The 17,603-nt window shown below is 41.9% G+C and overlaps 2 protein-coding genes across 2 annotated transcripts; both read right to left on the bottom strand.

Moving 5' to 3' along the window:
* Nucleotides 1-981: 981 nt before the first annotated feature.
* On the bottom strand, nucleotides 982-4,843 carry fgf4 (fibroblast growth factor 4). The gene is made up of 3 exons (XM_026378779.1): nucleotides 4,558-4,843; nucleotides 2,875-2,978; nucleotides 982-1,172 (listed from the first exon to the last, which is right to left on the bottom strand). The coding sequence occupies exons 1-3, from the start codon at nucleotides 4,841-4,843 to the stop codon at nucleotides 996-998; spliced, it is 567 nt and encodes a 188-aa protein (XP_026234564.1). The 3' UTR covers nucleotides 982-995.
* A 6,298-nt stretch (nucleotides 4,844-11,141) lies between these two features.
* fgf3 (fibroblast growth factor 3) lies at nucleotides 11,142-12,910 on the bottom strand. Its single transcript, XM_026378891.1, has 3 exons — nucleotides 12,667-12,910; nucleotides 11,777-11,880; nucleotides 11,142-11,525 (listed from the first exon to the last, which is right to left on the bottom strand). The coding sequence occupies exons 1-3, from the start codon at nucleotides 12,908-12,910 to the stop codon at nucleotides 11,142-11,144; spliced, it is 732 nt and encodes a 243-aa protein (XP_026234676.1).
* Between the last annotated feature and the right edge of the window lie 4,693 nt (nucleotides 12,911-17,603).

Raw genomic sequence — 17,603 nt, 5'->3', positions numbered from 1 at the left:
GATACATTATTTGCTTGGGGAGATAAATTTTGGCACAACACTGGCAACATAGCACACATCTGTCCATACCTCTTCTATGCTGCAGATGCAGCAGGTAGCCTAAATTTTCCCATTCCAACAGAAACCGGACTTTCAGAAATATCCTGACATAAAGAACAGTCATATCCCACTGTCAAGGCTACAGATTCTTTTCAGCACTTTGACCTTGCCTTTAAACACTGAGATTCACCACTTACATAATGTCAAAGAGGATGCCTCTCTATCGGCAGTCTTATAGATCTGACTGAGATTGACGGCAGAAAAGTTCAGAGTTCACCCCCATGGCAGAGCTATAAAAAGACCACGGGAGGTTGTGGGGGTTCTTCAACTCCCCCCTCCCCCCGGCTTCCTCCCCGCCACTCTCTCTCCCTCTCTAGCAGTAAGATGATACTGTTTCAATTAGGCTCCAGTGGTACACAAAAGAGCCGACGTGTTGGGCAATCACTACCACTTCTGACACCAAAGACACCCGCACCTCATTTCTTCTCAAAAAGCCTCAAAAAGGTCCTATTTGTCGAAAATAATATAGAACTTAGTAAAGTCAGGAACGTCTCCTGCGCAGTGTTGTGTATTATCCCACCAGCGCAAAGAAAAACGTCATCTGAAGGCAGAATTTCATCCAGTAGCAGCAAAAATCAGATAAATTAGAAAATTAAAACATAAATAATTGTGTTTAGTGTCTCTGATCCCCTTCTCCCCCACCCACAGTGAAAAGACAACCCCTCCTACAAAAATACAAAACAGTTGTTAAACATAAATACATGAAAACATACACACACACACACACGTGTATATATATATATATATATATATATATATATATATATATATATATACACATAGCAAAAGATCCAATATGATACACTTGCATAAATCTTGGAGTGAAAGTGCATCATGGTTGGGAGTTTCCCCCTCCCTCCGTCTCCATACTGAGGTGAAGTCTATTTATGAAGCCACTAGATTCTTGGCAAGAAATGTGTCACCGTCATGGCGGGTGACACTCGGTTTCCTCTTTTTGTTTTGCCATTCTTACTCAGGCCTATGTACATCCTCGGGTAGGCCATCGACTCGTAGGCGTTGTAGTTGTTGGCGAGTAGCTTCTCCCTGAACTTACACTCATTGTTGTAGTGTAACTGGAAGAGAGACGAAGCAGATGGTATTTGAAAATGCTGATTGTTTGAAAGGCAGAGACAAAACAAAGATGGCGGGACATTTTTGGGGGGAATTTCGAGTCCGTATTGTTCGTTGTGATTACTATCAAACAATTGCTTTATTTCTGAATCCAGGGCTATTGTACAGGAGCTGTTTTTGTCAGAGATTTGTACAAAAATGTGATTGTGAAATAATGAATGATGTGAGTGAGGCAGGACTCAGGACACCATGCTCTCTGATTGTGCTGTTTACCCTGAGACAGTGTAAGAATGGCTGATTATGCTAAGCTAATCTTTGCTAAGTCTTATGTTACTAGCATAATGTTCAGTTACTTAAGATACTTTATGTTATTTGAGAATTATTGTCATTTCAAATGTTTTCACAGTCAGACATATTCCATGTTACTTAATTTTAGTCCTCAGTCTTTAGCAAACTAACAAAACTTAGATGTGTTAGCTACATAACAGCTTCCTCTGTCAGTCACTGACACTAAATATTTAGTAACAGGGGTAAGTAATGCTAAGTGCCTTTATTTAAGTACTGTAGATAATAAATAAAGTATAAATATCAGATACATTTTTAGTTTAAATTCCACTACAGTTCAGAGGGAAATATTATCATTTATACAGTTTACATTTATCTGATACTACATTTATCTAGTTACTTGCAGATTAAGCAAAAAAAAAAAGTAACTAAAACAAACAACTAACAGACACCAAAGAAAAAAACAACAAAAATAATGAGTGTATTGAATATTTAACCAGCTGCTGTTCAACACTGAGTCTCTATTATAACACAGATCTTTGTCTTTATTTTGGATCATTACTATAAATTCTTGTCATATTTTTCACTGTTGAAAGTTCTAGAAAAACTCTAGAACAGACTTGAACATTCACTCACAAACATCAAATTCAACACTCCAAATACTTGTTTTCTTTGTAGAGTGTTACATTTGAGATCATGTACTTGTGTACATGCATGTTTAAATAGCTTGAAGTTGGAGTATTTGCATTTTTTAGGCAAATGCCTGCACTTTTACTTGAGCATTAAATTTGTGAGCTTGTTGCACTTCTGTTTAACAAAAGCATTATGAATGTAATTACCTATACATTTAGTGATGTGTAATCTCCATTTAGGAAACACTTCTGTTACAGTTAAGACAAAGTTGTTCATCCTGGTCCCCAATGCCACACAGACTTTAAGAATTTGCCCAGAAGACAGTTTTTATTTCAAAGATTTAAAGTTTTGTATAGTGTTACATGGTTCTTTTGCTCCAGCACCTAACACTAAATTCCTAAGAGTTTTCATGTCCGTTTGTCAGTCTTGTTAACAATCATATCATATGTTGCTTCTGGTATTTCTTTATTTAATAGTGATAATGACTTACTTTATTGATCTACTTGGGGAAACTGCGGTAGATGACGGCACTACTGTGGGGTGTCAGTGTCTTGGCTATGGACACCTCGACATGTAGCCAGGAGGAACCGGGACCCTGGGGTTTATAGATGACTGTTCTACCAACTGAGCTCCAGTTTAATATATTTACATTAGCTTTATCTGTCGCCAAGGAAATAAATCTCTTAAGAATTCAGTATCAGAAACCTGAAACTCTGTCCTTATCAAACCTGTGTATGATGGGTGTGATGTGCGTGAGACAGTGATGGACAGTGTTCATACACTCACAGAGCCGTACAGCTTTCCTTGCCGGTTCATGGCCACAAAGAGTCCACTGTGAACACCCAGCAGAGTCACCACTCCTCTCTCCACTGGAGAGATCTGCAGAAGACCTTCGGGATAAACAAAGCACACATAAAAAACATGCTCCTGTAATGGAGAGACACACACCTGCCTCTCAAGCAGAGAAACATGGAATTTACTCTATCCCACAAATCAAGCTGGACAGTGTGGAGCCCATCGAAAAGATGATCCCTTATATATTCTCCATGAGAATCTGGCTGTAAGGAATACTTACAACTTTAAACATCTGGCTAACCTACATTTGATGCTCACTGCCACACATGATTTCACTTTTAGTTGACTAGTTAGATGTTGGATTTGGCAAAGTGTGGTACTAATCAAACCTGATCTCATCATAAATTTAGATAAATTATGTCTTTTCATACAGGTATGAATAGTTTTAAGCATATTTCACAATATCTTATTGTGAAAATGTACATTAGAGTAAATTTAATTCTGACAGGAATGTGGTTAACGAAGCTATGCAAAGTAAATCTCCAAAATACATGTAACAATAAATAAATAAAAAATAATGTTTCATTAAATTTTGAGTGAAAATAGGTATTTTATGTGTTGGTGTGTGGTTCAAAAATCATCTGTATTTGAAAGACCTGTGTTTCCTCCGAGGTTTGGTAACTGCTTACCAAACAGCAATATTTTGTCAGTAATCTGTCATAATAAACATTATTTTGGAAATCTGTGGAGTGAACGCAGAGATTTCTGGAGGTTTACTGAACCTCACTGATGTTCCTCGCTTGGCCTTGACAAACTGTGACAAGCTGCTGTGTGTGTGTGTGTGTGTGTGTGTGTGTGTGTGTGTGTGTGTGTGTCCTTTGTTCCTGTTCTTATCTGAAAACACTTTACAGTGGCTGGAATTCCTTACAGATATTTTCTGTAATGTATCTCTCTGAATTTTTATGCCTCGTCTCAAAATAGTATAGAGGCAACACACACACACACACACACAGACACACACACACACACACACACACACACAGAAACAACAAGCTTGAAGTTCCTCAGGGCAGCCTGTCAATTCCACAGCTCATCTTCTAGAACCACAATTCACAAGCAGGGATGGCTGGGGATTAGATTTGACATGTTGGATGAATAAATGTTTTGTTATTCTTCTTGTCTGCAAATGTGAGGCGCTGTGTGACTTTGTCTGGGTCGGACCTCCGCGGTTAATCTGCTCTGTCCTAACAGCGCGCTCCGTCCTAACTTTAGGTGCTGGCCTGGCCGCTGGCCTGGATCACGCCGAGCTCTGGTTACACAAGACGGAAAGCACCAGCACAGATACAGTACGTGCTCAGCGGCACTACGGCAGGACTCCAGATGTTGGCACTAACACACGATGTGTGATGTGTGATGTGTTCACACTGACTGATATCTTCAGCATCAGGTGTGGATAACAGTGAGATCAGATTTGGATCAGGTGCATCCTAATTGTGTCTGAAAATAATATTGTTTCAGTCAATCACTTCTAATAATAATAATAATTCATATTTCTCAGCTTGATCAGTAACTTTAATAATACACTTTGTATATTTAAAGCCTGTTTTTGTATAAAAGCGGCCAATAGACTTGAAAATGATGAGATTTAATTAAGGACTAATTTTCCGGACTTACTGTGGCGGTTTTCGTTGTGTACTCCTGTTATCCTACCATCCGGTAACACCTGAATATGAAAGCCGATCCCCACGTTGCAATAGAGGCGCCGCAGCCTTTTAATGCCCAGGAGGTAGTCGCTGTCCCGGCTTGTCTCCTCCCGCTTCTCCCCCGGGATCCGCGCCAGGGATCGGGAGTAGAGGGCCTCCCAGCGGTCCGCCGTCCGGTTCAACCCTGGGGCGCATCCCACCAGTCCGGTCACCAGACCCAGAACTAAGACCGTCCGCAGGGCCGCCAGAGAGCCCATCCCGGGTCTGCCTCTAAAAGCAGCCTCCCGGCGTTTGCCTTTCCAGTGAAGCGAGAATAAAAAGAAGAAGCAGCGGCGCGGCGCAGAGGAGCGTGTGGAAGTTGCGCTCATTCCCAGACCGACAGGCGCACTGGCTTCAGCGCCGGAGCGACATTGATCTGCACGGACGCCGCGCAGCCATGCCTCTATATTTATACCTGGAGACACATTACATCACTGCTCCACACTTAGAAGAAACCTACAAACTGCGTTTTCACATCAAGCCGCCAAACAGCCAAACAGAGCTGGAGGGAGTGGGGCTTATTGAAATCAAATAATAGCTGTCTTATCTGAGAGCAGAGCAGTGGTTTGTAGAAAAGAAATGAATAAAGGCGTTGTTAGAAAGGAAAAAAAAAAACTTCTTTGTGCGACTGTTTCATTATCAGCAGCAGAATATCATAATTTATGTATGGGAGGATGTAAAATAGGAAACGGCCTAGTTAACAGACCGTGGTGTCGAGACAGGAGACAGTTCTATAAATGAACAATAACAGGAAAAAAACACAGGTCCAATTCAACCCAATGAAAAAAGCACTAACTTAAGACTGGTAGGAGGGAAATCATGTCCCGGGCCCTTATAGAAAACAATGGTAAAACTAAATAGAGCGTTTGCAGCGTGATAAGTTTGCTGTCATTGCTGCTGCAGACCTGACACAGTCTGACGTTCACAACATGTGTTATCCAGCCATGTCAGACATCATAGTATCCATGTTTAGTGCTAATAAATACACTTATATGACACGTGGTCATACAGTATGTATAGTGTGCAGGAAACAGATCCTGAACAGCTCACCTGTTTCTTAGAAAGCTCCACTTAACGTCTGTTCCAGTGTGTGTTCCTGTTTGACTTCTTGTGGACTAGCGACTAATGAAAACCTTTCTTCTTTGATGGTACCTGCCTTTGGGTTTTTATCACAGGCACGTGTTTCAAACTGATGTAATGAATGTGTTCCAACAAAACTGCAGTGAAAGATCAGTTGTAGTTTAAATTATGATAACCCACTGGTGTCATGGCAGCGCAGCTTTGATGTGCCATCCTTGACCGTCTTTGGGATGCACTGGTGTGTTGCATTTGATGTCTGTTGTAATTAACCAAACTAAATAGTTCTCCCTCCTTTTATTTCACCATTTCATCACTGCTATTATCTCTGCTGGTTCTGTGTTAAGCACTAACATTTACCCTGTCTGCAGAGTGTCGCATTGTTTCTCTCCACAAGTACTGAAGATCTTCCCTGTTCCTTGGCCCAGAGGCAGAGAAGTCTCTTTGATCTCCGAGGTGGCTCTGTCCTGCTCCTCATTGACCATGCATGAAATGTTTTCTCACATTCACATTCGGCTGATCCTCAATGCGATACAAAATTGTGTCTTTGTGTGCTGCAAAATGGCTCCATGAATGCAGTCCAGACCTAGGAGACAGTGTTGAGGCCACTGGTTGATAACTACCAAGCCCAACAACGGCTGACGCACCAGCAAACTCAAAAGGACCCAGTATGTTGGACCTGAGGCCCTTCGGGATGCATAGACCCAAAGGATAGCTGAGGTACCATTAAAACCTCAGGGAAGTTGACATACCAGGGCACCTCTACCCAACTGCTTGAAATTCCCTGAACCACAGGACCTCTGAACTTTCTGAGTAACTGGTGAACCCCTGGACTTAGAGGGACCAGGTGGATGGACAGACCACAGGAACTCTAGGATGAGTGATGAAATGCTGGACCTCCAAAACAGTCTGAACTGGCTGCTTCGTTGCTTCTGGAAGCCAAGACCTGAAGGCGATTCTGAGCTGAGCAGACCAGCAGGTCCTGCGCTGTCGCTGTCCATGGTTCTGTAATGTCCTGTCATCACTTTAAAATCACAGTAGGTTGAGATGTTTCTCTCCAGTCATGCAGACATTTCTAAGTTATGTACAGCTTTACTTTTTGTTTATGTTCTACTGAAGTCTTTGCGGTTTTAGGTTGCATGTGAATTACACTGAGGGAAAGAGGTTTTACATTTCACTGGGGGACAGCTGCAATTCAGAGCTTAAAGTGTCTCAACATTCAACTCAAGCATTTGTTGGCTCACTCATTTATTTATTTCCAAGCCAAGGCACCGTCTCCTCTAATAATTCATTACTACAGGAGAACAACAGTGTTTGTCAATCAGCAGTCACCATCACTGACTGTAACTGTGTGCTTGTATTGACCCAACAGCTCCATCTCCCTTTGTCACTAAGTTTCTACAACCAAAAAACAGCCTTAAAAGGTCTTCATACTTCAGTGTTTCTTAAGCACCAATACAGTTTTTAGTCCTTGTTTCTTTCCTTTACTTCTTTTTTAAAATTCCTTACATTTTCATGCTGCCTTTTGAAAAAAAATAGAACTGCTCCTCCTATCCGACACTGTATCCACCCAGATTCATTCCACATGTTATGCATATGCAAACACAGGTAAAGGGGTCTGTCCCCTGATATTGTTGGCACCAAACATCTGGATGCTGTAACCGGTTTGCAGTGATGTCCTGCATGTGAGCTTTTGAGCCCAGTCTGGTCACTCAGCTGGTGCAAAGCTGTGGGTTGAAACATCCCTTTGGTCATGAAGACTAACGTCTTTTAGCATTTGTATTGCTGCTTAAAACTGATTAGTCGTGAGCTGTGTTCACTGGCTGGGAGTGGAGACTAGTAAAATTAGATGCTCAGACACCCATGGTATGTAGAATCACCAATGGAGGTGACACTCAGCCTCTAGAGGTCGCTGTTTACATGTGAACACTCCTGTATTGCAGTCAGGCACCCTTGCTCAATCCAACTCACTGTACACTGTAATAGTACAGTTTTACCTCTGGACACATCTCAGATCACTGAAATACTGTAATAAAACCTTTTCAGTGCAAATTATTAGAAATTGAAAGTTTTTTGTGTAGTTGTCACGTGTTTGTACAGATGTTACTTATTAATATGTAATCTGACAATGGGTAAATAATCCCTAAACCTGAAAACTGGAAATCATAACCATTACAAGATTGTTTTCTGTCTGAAATTAAAAAAAAAAAAAACTAAACAAAACAAAACAAATTAAAAAAAAAAAACATCTTTCTAATTTTGCTGCGTTCAGCAGTGCAGACATGATATTAAGTATTTGCATGCTTTAAACAATTTCCAGCAGTTTCTACTGGAAAAGTTTGAGAACTTGCTGTAAAGAAAAACTACTTGTTTGCAGAGTGTTATTTATAGAGTAATAAAATCATTTTCTTCAGGTCAAATTATAAATAGCAAAGAGTGGAGACTCACAAGTTACAAGTAAAAATGGGTAGTGTAGTAGTAACATCCTTAGACAAGACCATGTTACGCATGCCCTGCTCGCCTTGTACCTTTTATCTCACTTTTAAGTTGCTTTGGATAAAAGTGTCTGATAAATGATTAAATATTACTTCTAGTAAAAATACAAGTACAAGCTCAAAAAATACTTGCTAAAAGTATTTCAGAAGAATGTATATGATATTACTGGATTACAGTTACTGATTTATCAATGTGTTGATTACGTTTATGTTTCTGCTAGTAAACATGGAAATTATTTAAATATTATCTAGTGTGTTTTGATGATCATGTGTTTTGAATCTAATAGTTATAATTTTAATACATGTATTACTGAATCTGAAAATGTTTTTTAAAGTTAGGTTTGACATTTGCCTTTGAAATGTAATAGATGTATAAAGTAGCAGGATTTTAAGTAGTCCAGTAACACGGATATAAGTGCAATATTAGTTTTTATCACTGCCACTGACAGTTCACCCTGTAAAAGTTACAGCCACTTTATTAATTGTTTATATCTCATTTACAAATGCTTTACAGGTCTATTACAGTCTGAATAGTTACAACCTGGCTACCCAAAGTGTGTTCTTAGTGATTCATAAAGCATTGGTAAATTCATCATTTACAATAACATTAATTACGCCTTATTAGAGAGGTTTCGTGTTAGTCTTCTCCTTAAACACCCACAACATTTACAATTTATGTCAAAACGCTCTGTGAGGAATCTCCCTCCCTGCTCGCCATCAGCTCAGCACATAGTGTGGATGAATGATCTTTTTTTGACCAGCTGATAAATGTCAGAAAGACAAATCCATCAGCGGGTTGTCATGGGTAGAAACGGCATGTAGGAAGATAAATGTCACTAAATAAAACCAACAGGCCGAGAGCGGGGCTACAAAAGGCCCTAACCTCTCTAAAGTCCTGCATTCCTGTAGAGTAATATTAGAGTATGGCATTCATAGCAAGCCATAGCAAGGTGTTACACTTTGTATGACACAGTTTCTGCTTTTAGAAGGGCCTGTCTTGTTTATCCACTTTGTGGCTTTTGGTTCGGCGTTTCAAACAAAAATAATAATAATAAAAAAAAAAACAAAAGTCTCAGGCGACATCGCTTCCCAGGCCCCTCTTGGGAAGAGCTATTGTCCAAGCCAGAAAGACTCCCCAGCCCGCAGGTATAGAATGACAAGGCTTTATATGTGTCTACCTATAGACAGGAGTGAGACAAGCCAAAACCTGAAAGTCCAAAAGTGTCCGAATGATGCTGAATGCTGAATTTTGCATTGGCGGCCGTCTTTGTGGTTTGTGCTCGACTTTAGCAAGTGAGCTGCAGCAGCTCTCTGCTACCTCAGAGGGGTAACAGCCCACACCTGTCTACTCCTGTTCTACACAGGAGATATACAGCACAGCGGACTGCTCTCTGTTTAATCCTCAATGGTAATATGGACACTGGGTAGAGAGTAGGCATTCCCACAAATCACTATCACACTACGAGCTTCAAAGAAACTGCTAAATAATCTATACTTTGTCCATTTCCACTGAGCAATACTATCACCCCAGTAAAAACTGAATGTACATCTGCTCCCATCATTTGTCATTGCTGTGTTTGAACAGTATGTGAGGAAAACACAGAGGAACATTTTCAAAACAAAATGTCCCATTGTGTGTTTTAGGCGGTGCTGCTTCAAAGAGCTGCAGCTGAAAGAAGAGATGCTTTCCACCCTTGAACACATCACCATATCTCTGGGATAACTTTTAGGAATAAAAGCTGCTGTTTGCATTTAAATATTTATGTTTTGGGCCATTGTCATAATTTGAGTCCCTCAGTTGGTGTAAGTAATGTCCAAATTCTTTTTGGATACATCCACTTTCAAATGTTAGGGAGTTCTCCTGAAAGAAAGACAAAGCGACATACAGTACACACACTGGTTCAGCTTCCCAATTGTGTTCGGCTGCATTTACCTCTTGACCAAACCACAGGACACTAAGTTAAAAGAGAAAACACGACTGAAGGTCATTGAAGAGACTAAGTTTGTGTGCAAAAGCAGAGAAGAAAACGGAACAAATCATAAAGGCTGTTTCCGTGTGTCATCAGGTTTTATGATGGAACCAAGTGGTGAGTGAGAACTAGGAAACAAACAGCAACAATGGTAAAATACAGAAATCAATAACTTACAACACAGGCACCAAATAAATATTCATATCATTAGTAAAATATACAAAGTACTTATTTCAGTTTACAGACAGTAGACTATCACATTGTAAGAAGGTCACACAAAAAGACAGCAGATCCCGTCTCATACTGATTTCTTCTTTATATGAATCTGACAAAAAGTGCTTTGCTGTGTTAAGTCCTCCTCTCAAAAAGCATAGTGTTTCTGTTCAGCACTTCAAAAATGTCTCCATCGTACCATCTCAGCTTCCCACCAATGAAAAGCTACAGGTGTATACTGTACTTACAGCAGCAGAGCCACTGTTGAAAGGCTTGAGCCCCGTGTGAAGCCGCTCGTGAAAATCACGGCTTGTACAAACGTTTTTACAAAATAGGATGGAAGGAAGTCTTCAACTATGTTAATAGATTTGTTTACAGGACAGTAGCATTTGAAGAAGTCTGACATCAGTAAATGAAGGGTTTTATATATATATAAAACTTTATATATATATATATATATATATGTATGTGAGTGTGTGTGTGTGTGAGGGTGTGTGTGTGTGTGGGGGGGCAAAGTCTCCTGCAAGAGGCAGATTTCATGTGTCCCAGCACTAGTGAAACTCTTTTCTTCTTCTTCTTCTTCTTCTATATATATTTATTTATTTATATCTGTGCATCAAAACAAAAATCCGGAAAGCAACATCCAAAGTGTCTTTCCACATCCTCCACTGAGACCAAGCTACAGAAGACTGTGTGCCAAGGTCCGGGGCTTCTTGTCATAGAACCACGGGTGCCCCCCCCCCTCCTCAGTAAAAGTCTGCTCAGTCCTCCGGGTGCCTGACCGGTTCTTTGCGGGTTCGGTGCCGGCGTCTCCGACGTTCCCCGCGGCCGCCGTGTTGATGCGCGAGGTGCTGCGCGCCCTGACTGTCTCTCAGCCGCCTCACCATCTCATGGTCCTTGTTTCCCAGCACCCGAGGCAGGAAGAGGGACGCCTTATCCGTGCTCCGGGTTTTGAAGCCTCGCCGCGGCCGCCCTTTGCCGTTAATGGAAACGTACCACTGACGCTTGGCGCTGGCGCGCCGCTTGCCGCTGCCGCCGCCCCCTGGTGGCAGCGGCTGCTCGGTGGAGTGGTGGCGCGACGCGTAAGTGTTGTAGCCCAGCTCGTGGATCCGCTCCACAAACTCACACTCTTTGTTGAAAACTTCCTGGGGAGATGAGAAGGGAGGAAACAGTGAGACACATTTGTCACGCAGGCTTTCCACAGATTGACAGGAGGACTTGTCACACACACACACACACACACACACACACACACACACACACACACACACACACACACACACACACACACAGATTCACTGCAGGTAAACGCCGCAGCATCAAAACGTAATGTTCGTGCCGGGTGTCAAACACGAGCTGTCACGTTAAAGGATGATGAGGTGAAATCTGTACTCACTGAGGCGTACAGCCGCCCTTTATCATTCATGGCCAGATATCTGCCAGAGAAAAGCCCTTTTATGGCCACGACTCCCACATCCACCGCGGTGATTTCCATGATGCCTGCAACAGCGAAACGGAACAGTTAGATGAGGCCGCCCGCTTTCCTTGACCCGTTGATCACTCCACTGGAAATCTAATCTTAAAACTTAAAGCAAATTCAAATGTGAAATAAACAAACTGAATGAATTAATTTCCGCTTGTATTTGTCTCCTCTCAGCTCCTCATTCAGTCTTCTTAATGTTTTTTTAATCAGCGCTTGATTAGTCAGTGTCCCACTGAGCGGCTGCAAAAAACCCTCTAATGGTGTCTGATTAGATAAATACACCCGACAGGACAACACCTTTGTCCTGGCTGGATGTTAATACTTCTACTGGAGATGAACCTGCATGTTGGCAGCTTTACAAAGACACAATAAGACATAATCAGTTTTTCATTTATCACCTGTACTAACCCTAAACTTTACCCTAACAAAACCTAGTTTCAAGCCTAACTCTTAAACCCAGCCTTAGCCGTAACATAACTGTTTCTCATTGTGAGGACCAGTTAAAACACTGAAGCCTGCAGAGCTGATTAGCACACATTAATACATAACATAATTTAATAAGAAGCTAGAAACTGCACATTTTCCTGTGTTTTAAACATGTTTTCAACCCAACACATGAAACTTACTGTCGTTTTCTTTCACTCCATCAATTTAACCTTCATTTAACCTGCCCTCACATGTTTAATCAAGGTTTCCACTTCGATCATCATGTCATGTTAACGCAGCTGCGTGTCTGTGACAGTTTTTGGGTGTTGGTGCCCCCCCCCCCCCCGTGCGTAAATCTGCGTGAATAGGCTACTCACTCAACGGGTTGTTTTCCTCCAGTGATCCATCTATTTTGCCGTTCGGATGGATTTGTAAATGATATTTAGTAGCGCAGTAGAGTTTCCTGCGCCTCGGTGCTCCTCCGAGGTGCTCGTACACTCCTCCGCGGCCCCCGGCGTCCCTCCGCTGCCGGGGGTCGCAAGCCTGGCCAGGGGCGCAGCGGGCCCGGGAACTAACGAGATCCAACTGGCTCAGCAACACCAGCAGAGGTAGCATCAGCATTGTGGCATGGCCGGGGAGTGACGACTGTGGCGAAAAAACGAAGAACTCCTGCCCCTTGCAGCCGGGGTCCCATTAAAGTGTCGGGCCCCCAACGCTGGAGAGCCCCTGCACTGTGTACATCCGAGCACGAGATTCGCCGCTGACAACACAGCGAGGTGGGGTCCGCTCCTCTCCTTGGCTGCTGCTACTGGAAGTCCCTCCTGTGGATGTGACTGAGAGTCTCAGCTTAGACTGAGCGCAGATATAAAAGAAGCTTGTGGCGACAATAGGCTGAACTCCGACCAATTGATACAAAGGAAAGGGGGAGGCAAAAGGTATCAGCCCTGTGTGAAGTGAGAGGCTGCGGCGTGGATAAAATTACACAGTGGCTGAGTGCGGTACAGCTCTCTCCTCTGAACTCCTCTTCTGGATATATCCTAAAAGAGCAATTAGACATCCAAAATTATACAGGAGGGCTGAGCCTGCATCAGGCACAGCAACAGGTGAGGACTGGCGCTGGGAGTCCTGACAAATAATGAATCTACCCTCAACTTAAGAGAAACCTTCATCTTTGTCAACTTGATACGTGTCACTGTTGAATTCTGACACAAGCGGAGTCTCACGGTGCAGATTTCATTTGCCCACTTGGACACAACTTTATCTTCCAGATCTCTGTTAGTAGAAGCATTTAGAAGGAACTGAACATGTTGTGTGTGGTCCACGTTCACTTAAAGCATAAATACATTCATGCCACTATTTAACAGGCGCTTGTCAGGAGTGCACAGTAAAGACATTACAGGACAGGTTGAGGTCAATATTACATTTGTGTAATTAGCAATTTGCCTTGAATCGCAGGTTGTGCTGGCAGCAGAGATCCACAGAGTTCTTCCAGAGGCGGTGACAGGCAGCCACTGCAGCTTAACATGGGAATCAAACACCAACTTCTTCTTCTTCTTCTTCTTCTTCTTCTTCTTCTTCTTTTCTTATATCATCAGTTAAAAGTTCCCAACAGGCTTTGTTCTCAACTGTTTATGCTCTGCTTCCTCTTCCTGACCTGTAAGCATTGCCTAGTAAATGCTACGAGTTGTTTCTGTTGAAGACAAATGAATGTTCTGTCATGGGGTTCGCTCTATGTGCTCCTCACACCACAGAACCTCTCTCGTGTACGTTATTCTTTGTCCTTCGCCTGAGCAATGGATTGTCCCAGACTTTTCCCATCCTGATGCCCCGGCTCTGGCTAGGCAGCAGCCGGTGGGCGGAAGAGCAGCAGGCTAAATGACTACTGCCTAAATTGCTTCCATCTTGGTCACATTATGGTTTGCATTCTGGTAATTAGCACCATCATCTACAAATCTCTCTGCCCTTTGGCGCTGCTCCACTGCTGCTATGAAGGCCTCTGCTGAGAATCCCCCAGAGAGTCGATGGTTAATTTGTCTTCCCCTCCCATACATCACCCAGCTAGCTGCCTCTGTCACTTTATTTACCTCGATGATCAGAAAAAGGCAGCTCTTTTAATTGCAAATGTGTGCACATTATGCTTCGGAGACCCCCACACAAGTCAGACAACACAACAAAACTTCAGCCGGGGCCGTGTGTATCAGAGGTTGTTCTGGTGGCCATTTCTAAGTGAGACGATCTTGATGTGGTTAAGTGCTGGAAGAGGGTGGAACCTCAGATGTGGTGTGCTGTTTCTCTCAGAAACTATTTTAATTACGTTCCCCTCCACGCCGCCCACAAAGCATCCTAGCAATAAGCAGGGCAAGCGCTCTCAATTTGTGAAGCACATGTACATGCACACACAGACACACACACACACACACCACACACACATACCCACACACACACACACACACCCTTCTCTTCACATTAGGATAAGTGCGTGTTGTTGTTTTTAATTTCGAAAGGTTAAAATTTCAACTATGAAACACAAATTTAGGCCTTGTTCAGGTCTTGCATGCAGATGTATTTGAGGAGATTCCAGTGTAAGAGTTAGCTTTATGACTCCACGTGAAATGCCATGATTTGCTCCCATAGCGTTCTCTGTACAATTCTTAAAAAAGTCCTAAGTGTATATTTTCAGCAGTGGGTTGCATCTTCAAAGGTATTTTCATGGCCTAAAAGACATCTACTTTCTGGCGTACCGAAGCTAACATTTAAATCTTGACATTTCCACAGACTCAGCTGCTGTGTTTGTGCTCTTCCCTGAAACTTCTAGTGGCAACTGCGCAGGTCGCCTCAGTCGTCAACGCTCTGTAGAAAGTCTGCATTGAATGTTGGCGTGAGGCTGGGCAAACATTTTGCTCAAAGGAAACCAAGTCTCCTAAAAATGATGTCTCTCTACAATTAAACTGCAATCACAAATATGTTTGTGTGAGAAATGGAACTGTAACCAGATTACATTTTAAATTAATATAATGAAGATATGTTTACTATTAACATCAATGATATTAATTACTTGTTTTTTTTCTGCCAAAATGTCCAATCTGCAAAATCCGGTTTTCTTTTCTCCATAATGGCCAGTTTCTGAAGTACAACATTCAGTATTTTGACTACAGCATTGTGAGAATTTTATGGTTGGGTTCACTCACAGCACTTGGTAAAGTTTAGAGATTGAGGTTTGGCTTGATTAAAAAAAAAGCACTTCACACATGTCTTTCTTAAACAAAAACACAATCTTTCTCTAACCCTTAACCAAACTGCTGTTCTTGCCTAAACCCAACTTCACACAGGGCTGTGAACTCGAACTCAGATCTGTGGTTTGTCAGTTCTACACATTTTACACCCTCTATCTACCACATCTCCTGAATAACTGTAATGCTTCATTCATTCAAAAAACACTGCATGAAAACCTGATCTTATTTGTGATGTGCTATTTGGTTGAATAGGTACAGAATTTGTATGAGATAGCATTAAAATATGACATCTGAGATCACAAAAATAAATGAAATTTTCTGAAGCAAGAAGTTCTGTGATATGTGAATGGGACGTTGTGTGAATGACATTCAGGAAAATGTAACTAAACTCAACTCACATAAATTATTTTTCAAAAATTAGGGGTCACACAGACCTGATTTGTGTGGTATTAAAACAAGATTCAGTTAAATTGCATTTGTTCAGGTTTTGATTAATCAGAACCAAGCTGACCCTTGAAGACCTCTAATGTACAAGGTTCAGGTGTCTCACGTGTGGTTAGGTATAGATACCTTGAGCGATCACTGAGCAGTTATCATTGAATTATCATGGGGAAACTTCAAGCACAGCTAAATAGTAAAAAAATGATTCGTGTTTAGGCACTGAGTATGATGCCACGGTTTGGATACAGCCTTCTGAACCTTGTCTAATTTGTTTGGGAGAGGCAAATCAACTGTGTTTTGGAGCTTTGTCCAACCATCTACACAATACAAAGTTGACTAATTGGTCCTTCAATGTGGCCAGGGAGCCATTCGAGTTCACATTACACTGCACCCTTGCATTCCTGACCGCCTCCCAGTGTGTGAGTGATCAGATCCCAGCACATTCTCAGTACATTTGGGTTGCATTCACACCTGTGCTTAGGAGCAACAAGACAATGAGCAGTGTGTTTACCTCAAAAAAAAAAAAGCTTGGCCAGTTCTCGATTATTTACCCAACTGAAATATTTCCATCCAATCCTTTGGCCATCGTCCACTTGACAACTGAATCCAAACTCAGCCACGTGAAGTGCTTCAACACAAAACCCCAAAGCATACATTTTAACTTTCCCCCTTTCTCTCCTCCAGCCATGAATGAAAGCAAGAATTTCAGGGCTCCTTTTTTAATTGACCTCCCTAAAATTCTACCCTCACCACCACCCCCAAAAAAACCCCTCTTGGCACAAAAGGGTTTCTTTTCTGCAATAATACAAAGGTTATTAGCCAGGTCCTTTTCTTGCCCCCCCTTTTAGTGGAGGAAAAAGGAGGTACCAGTAATCCAGAGCAAATCAAAATGACCTTTGAACCCTTTCTGCTGTACTTTTTCTCATGGGCAGATTTCTTTGGTGAGGCGGTGATCAGAGGGCTGAACCCGGCCGCTGCCTCTCGTCTCCTGACAAATCGCTGCTGAGCCTCTTTTGTCCCCATGACTTTGATCTCACCTGCTTGTCAGGCGCTTCAGAAAGAAGTCTAGTACAGTTCCAGCACACGGCAAACAAATTGGCAACTATTTTATTCTGCCTCTCTCTTTCTCCCTTGCTTTTATTACCCCAGCTCACTCTTCCTACAGGGATGTTGATTTGGTTAATGGTGTTTCCAAAGCTTCCAAATGCAGCTCTAAGTCATAGTTTACAATTATTACTGGGGTAATCATATTATAAATCTTCCTAACTTTAAGTAGATTTGACTTACGTGAGTGACCTCTGGTGAAAAATAGCCCCTATTTTTCACCAGAGGTCACTCACGTAAGTCAGGACGTAAGTCAGGACAGAAAGAAAATAGATTCACATTACATTACATTATTCGTTAAATTAGCGAGAAGGGGCTTATGAAAAAACATGGTTTAGCACTACATCTCTTTACAATCCCATGTACTGGACTTGATTTGGCTGCTGCTGATTCTACAACACAAGCAGATGTAGGAAAACACCTTTGACTTACAGGAAGGAACACTACTATACTACTATATAAATAGTTATTTTACTATATAAATAATGTTTAAATAACCTGCTGAATAAATTAAACTACTGTACACTTATCACAGG

This window comes from Anabas testudineus, chromosome 3 (assembly GCF_900324465.2).
Source record: "Anabas testudineus chromosome 3, fAnaTes1.2, whole genome shotgun sequence".
In the NCBI taxonomy this organism is placed as follows: Eukaryota; Metazoa; Chordata; class Actinopteri; order Anabantiformes; family Anabantidae; genus Anabas; species Anabas testudineus.
This window is presented reverse-complemented; position numbering and strand designations above follow the sequence as displayed.

Excerpts from the sequence above, each read along its gene's own strand:
- fgf4 (XM_026378779.1), bottom strand. The coding sequence starts at position 4,843 with ATGGGCTCTCTGGCGGCCCTGCGGACGGTCTTAGTTCTGGGTCTGGTG. Across the intron at positions 2,979-4,557 it reads ACACAACGAAAACCGCCACA|GTCTTCTGCAGATCTCTCCA; the intron begins GTAAGTCCGGAA and ends TTTATCCCGAAG. Across the intron at positions 1,173-2,874 it reads AAGGAAAGCTGTACGGCTCT|TTACACTACAACAATGAGTG; the intron begins GTGAGTGTATGA and ends TCTCTCTTCCAG.
- fgf3 (XM_026378891.1), bottom strand. The coding sequence starts at position 12,910 with ATGCTGATGCTACCTCTGCTGGTGTTGCTGAGCCAGTTGGATCTCGTT. Across the intron at positions 11,881-12,666 it reads GGAGGAAAACAACCCGTTGA|GCATCATGGAAATCACCGCG; the intron begins GTGAGTAGCCTA and ends TCGCTGTTGCAG. Across the intron at positions 11,526-11,776 it reads AAGGGCGGCTGTACGCCTCA|GAAGTTTTCAACAAAGAGTG; the intron begins GTGAGTACAGAT and ends TCATCTCCCCAG.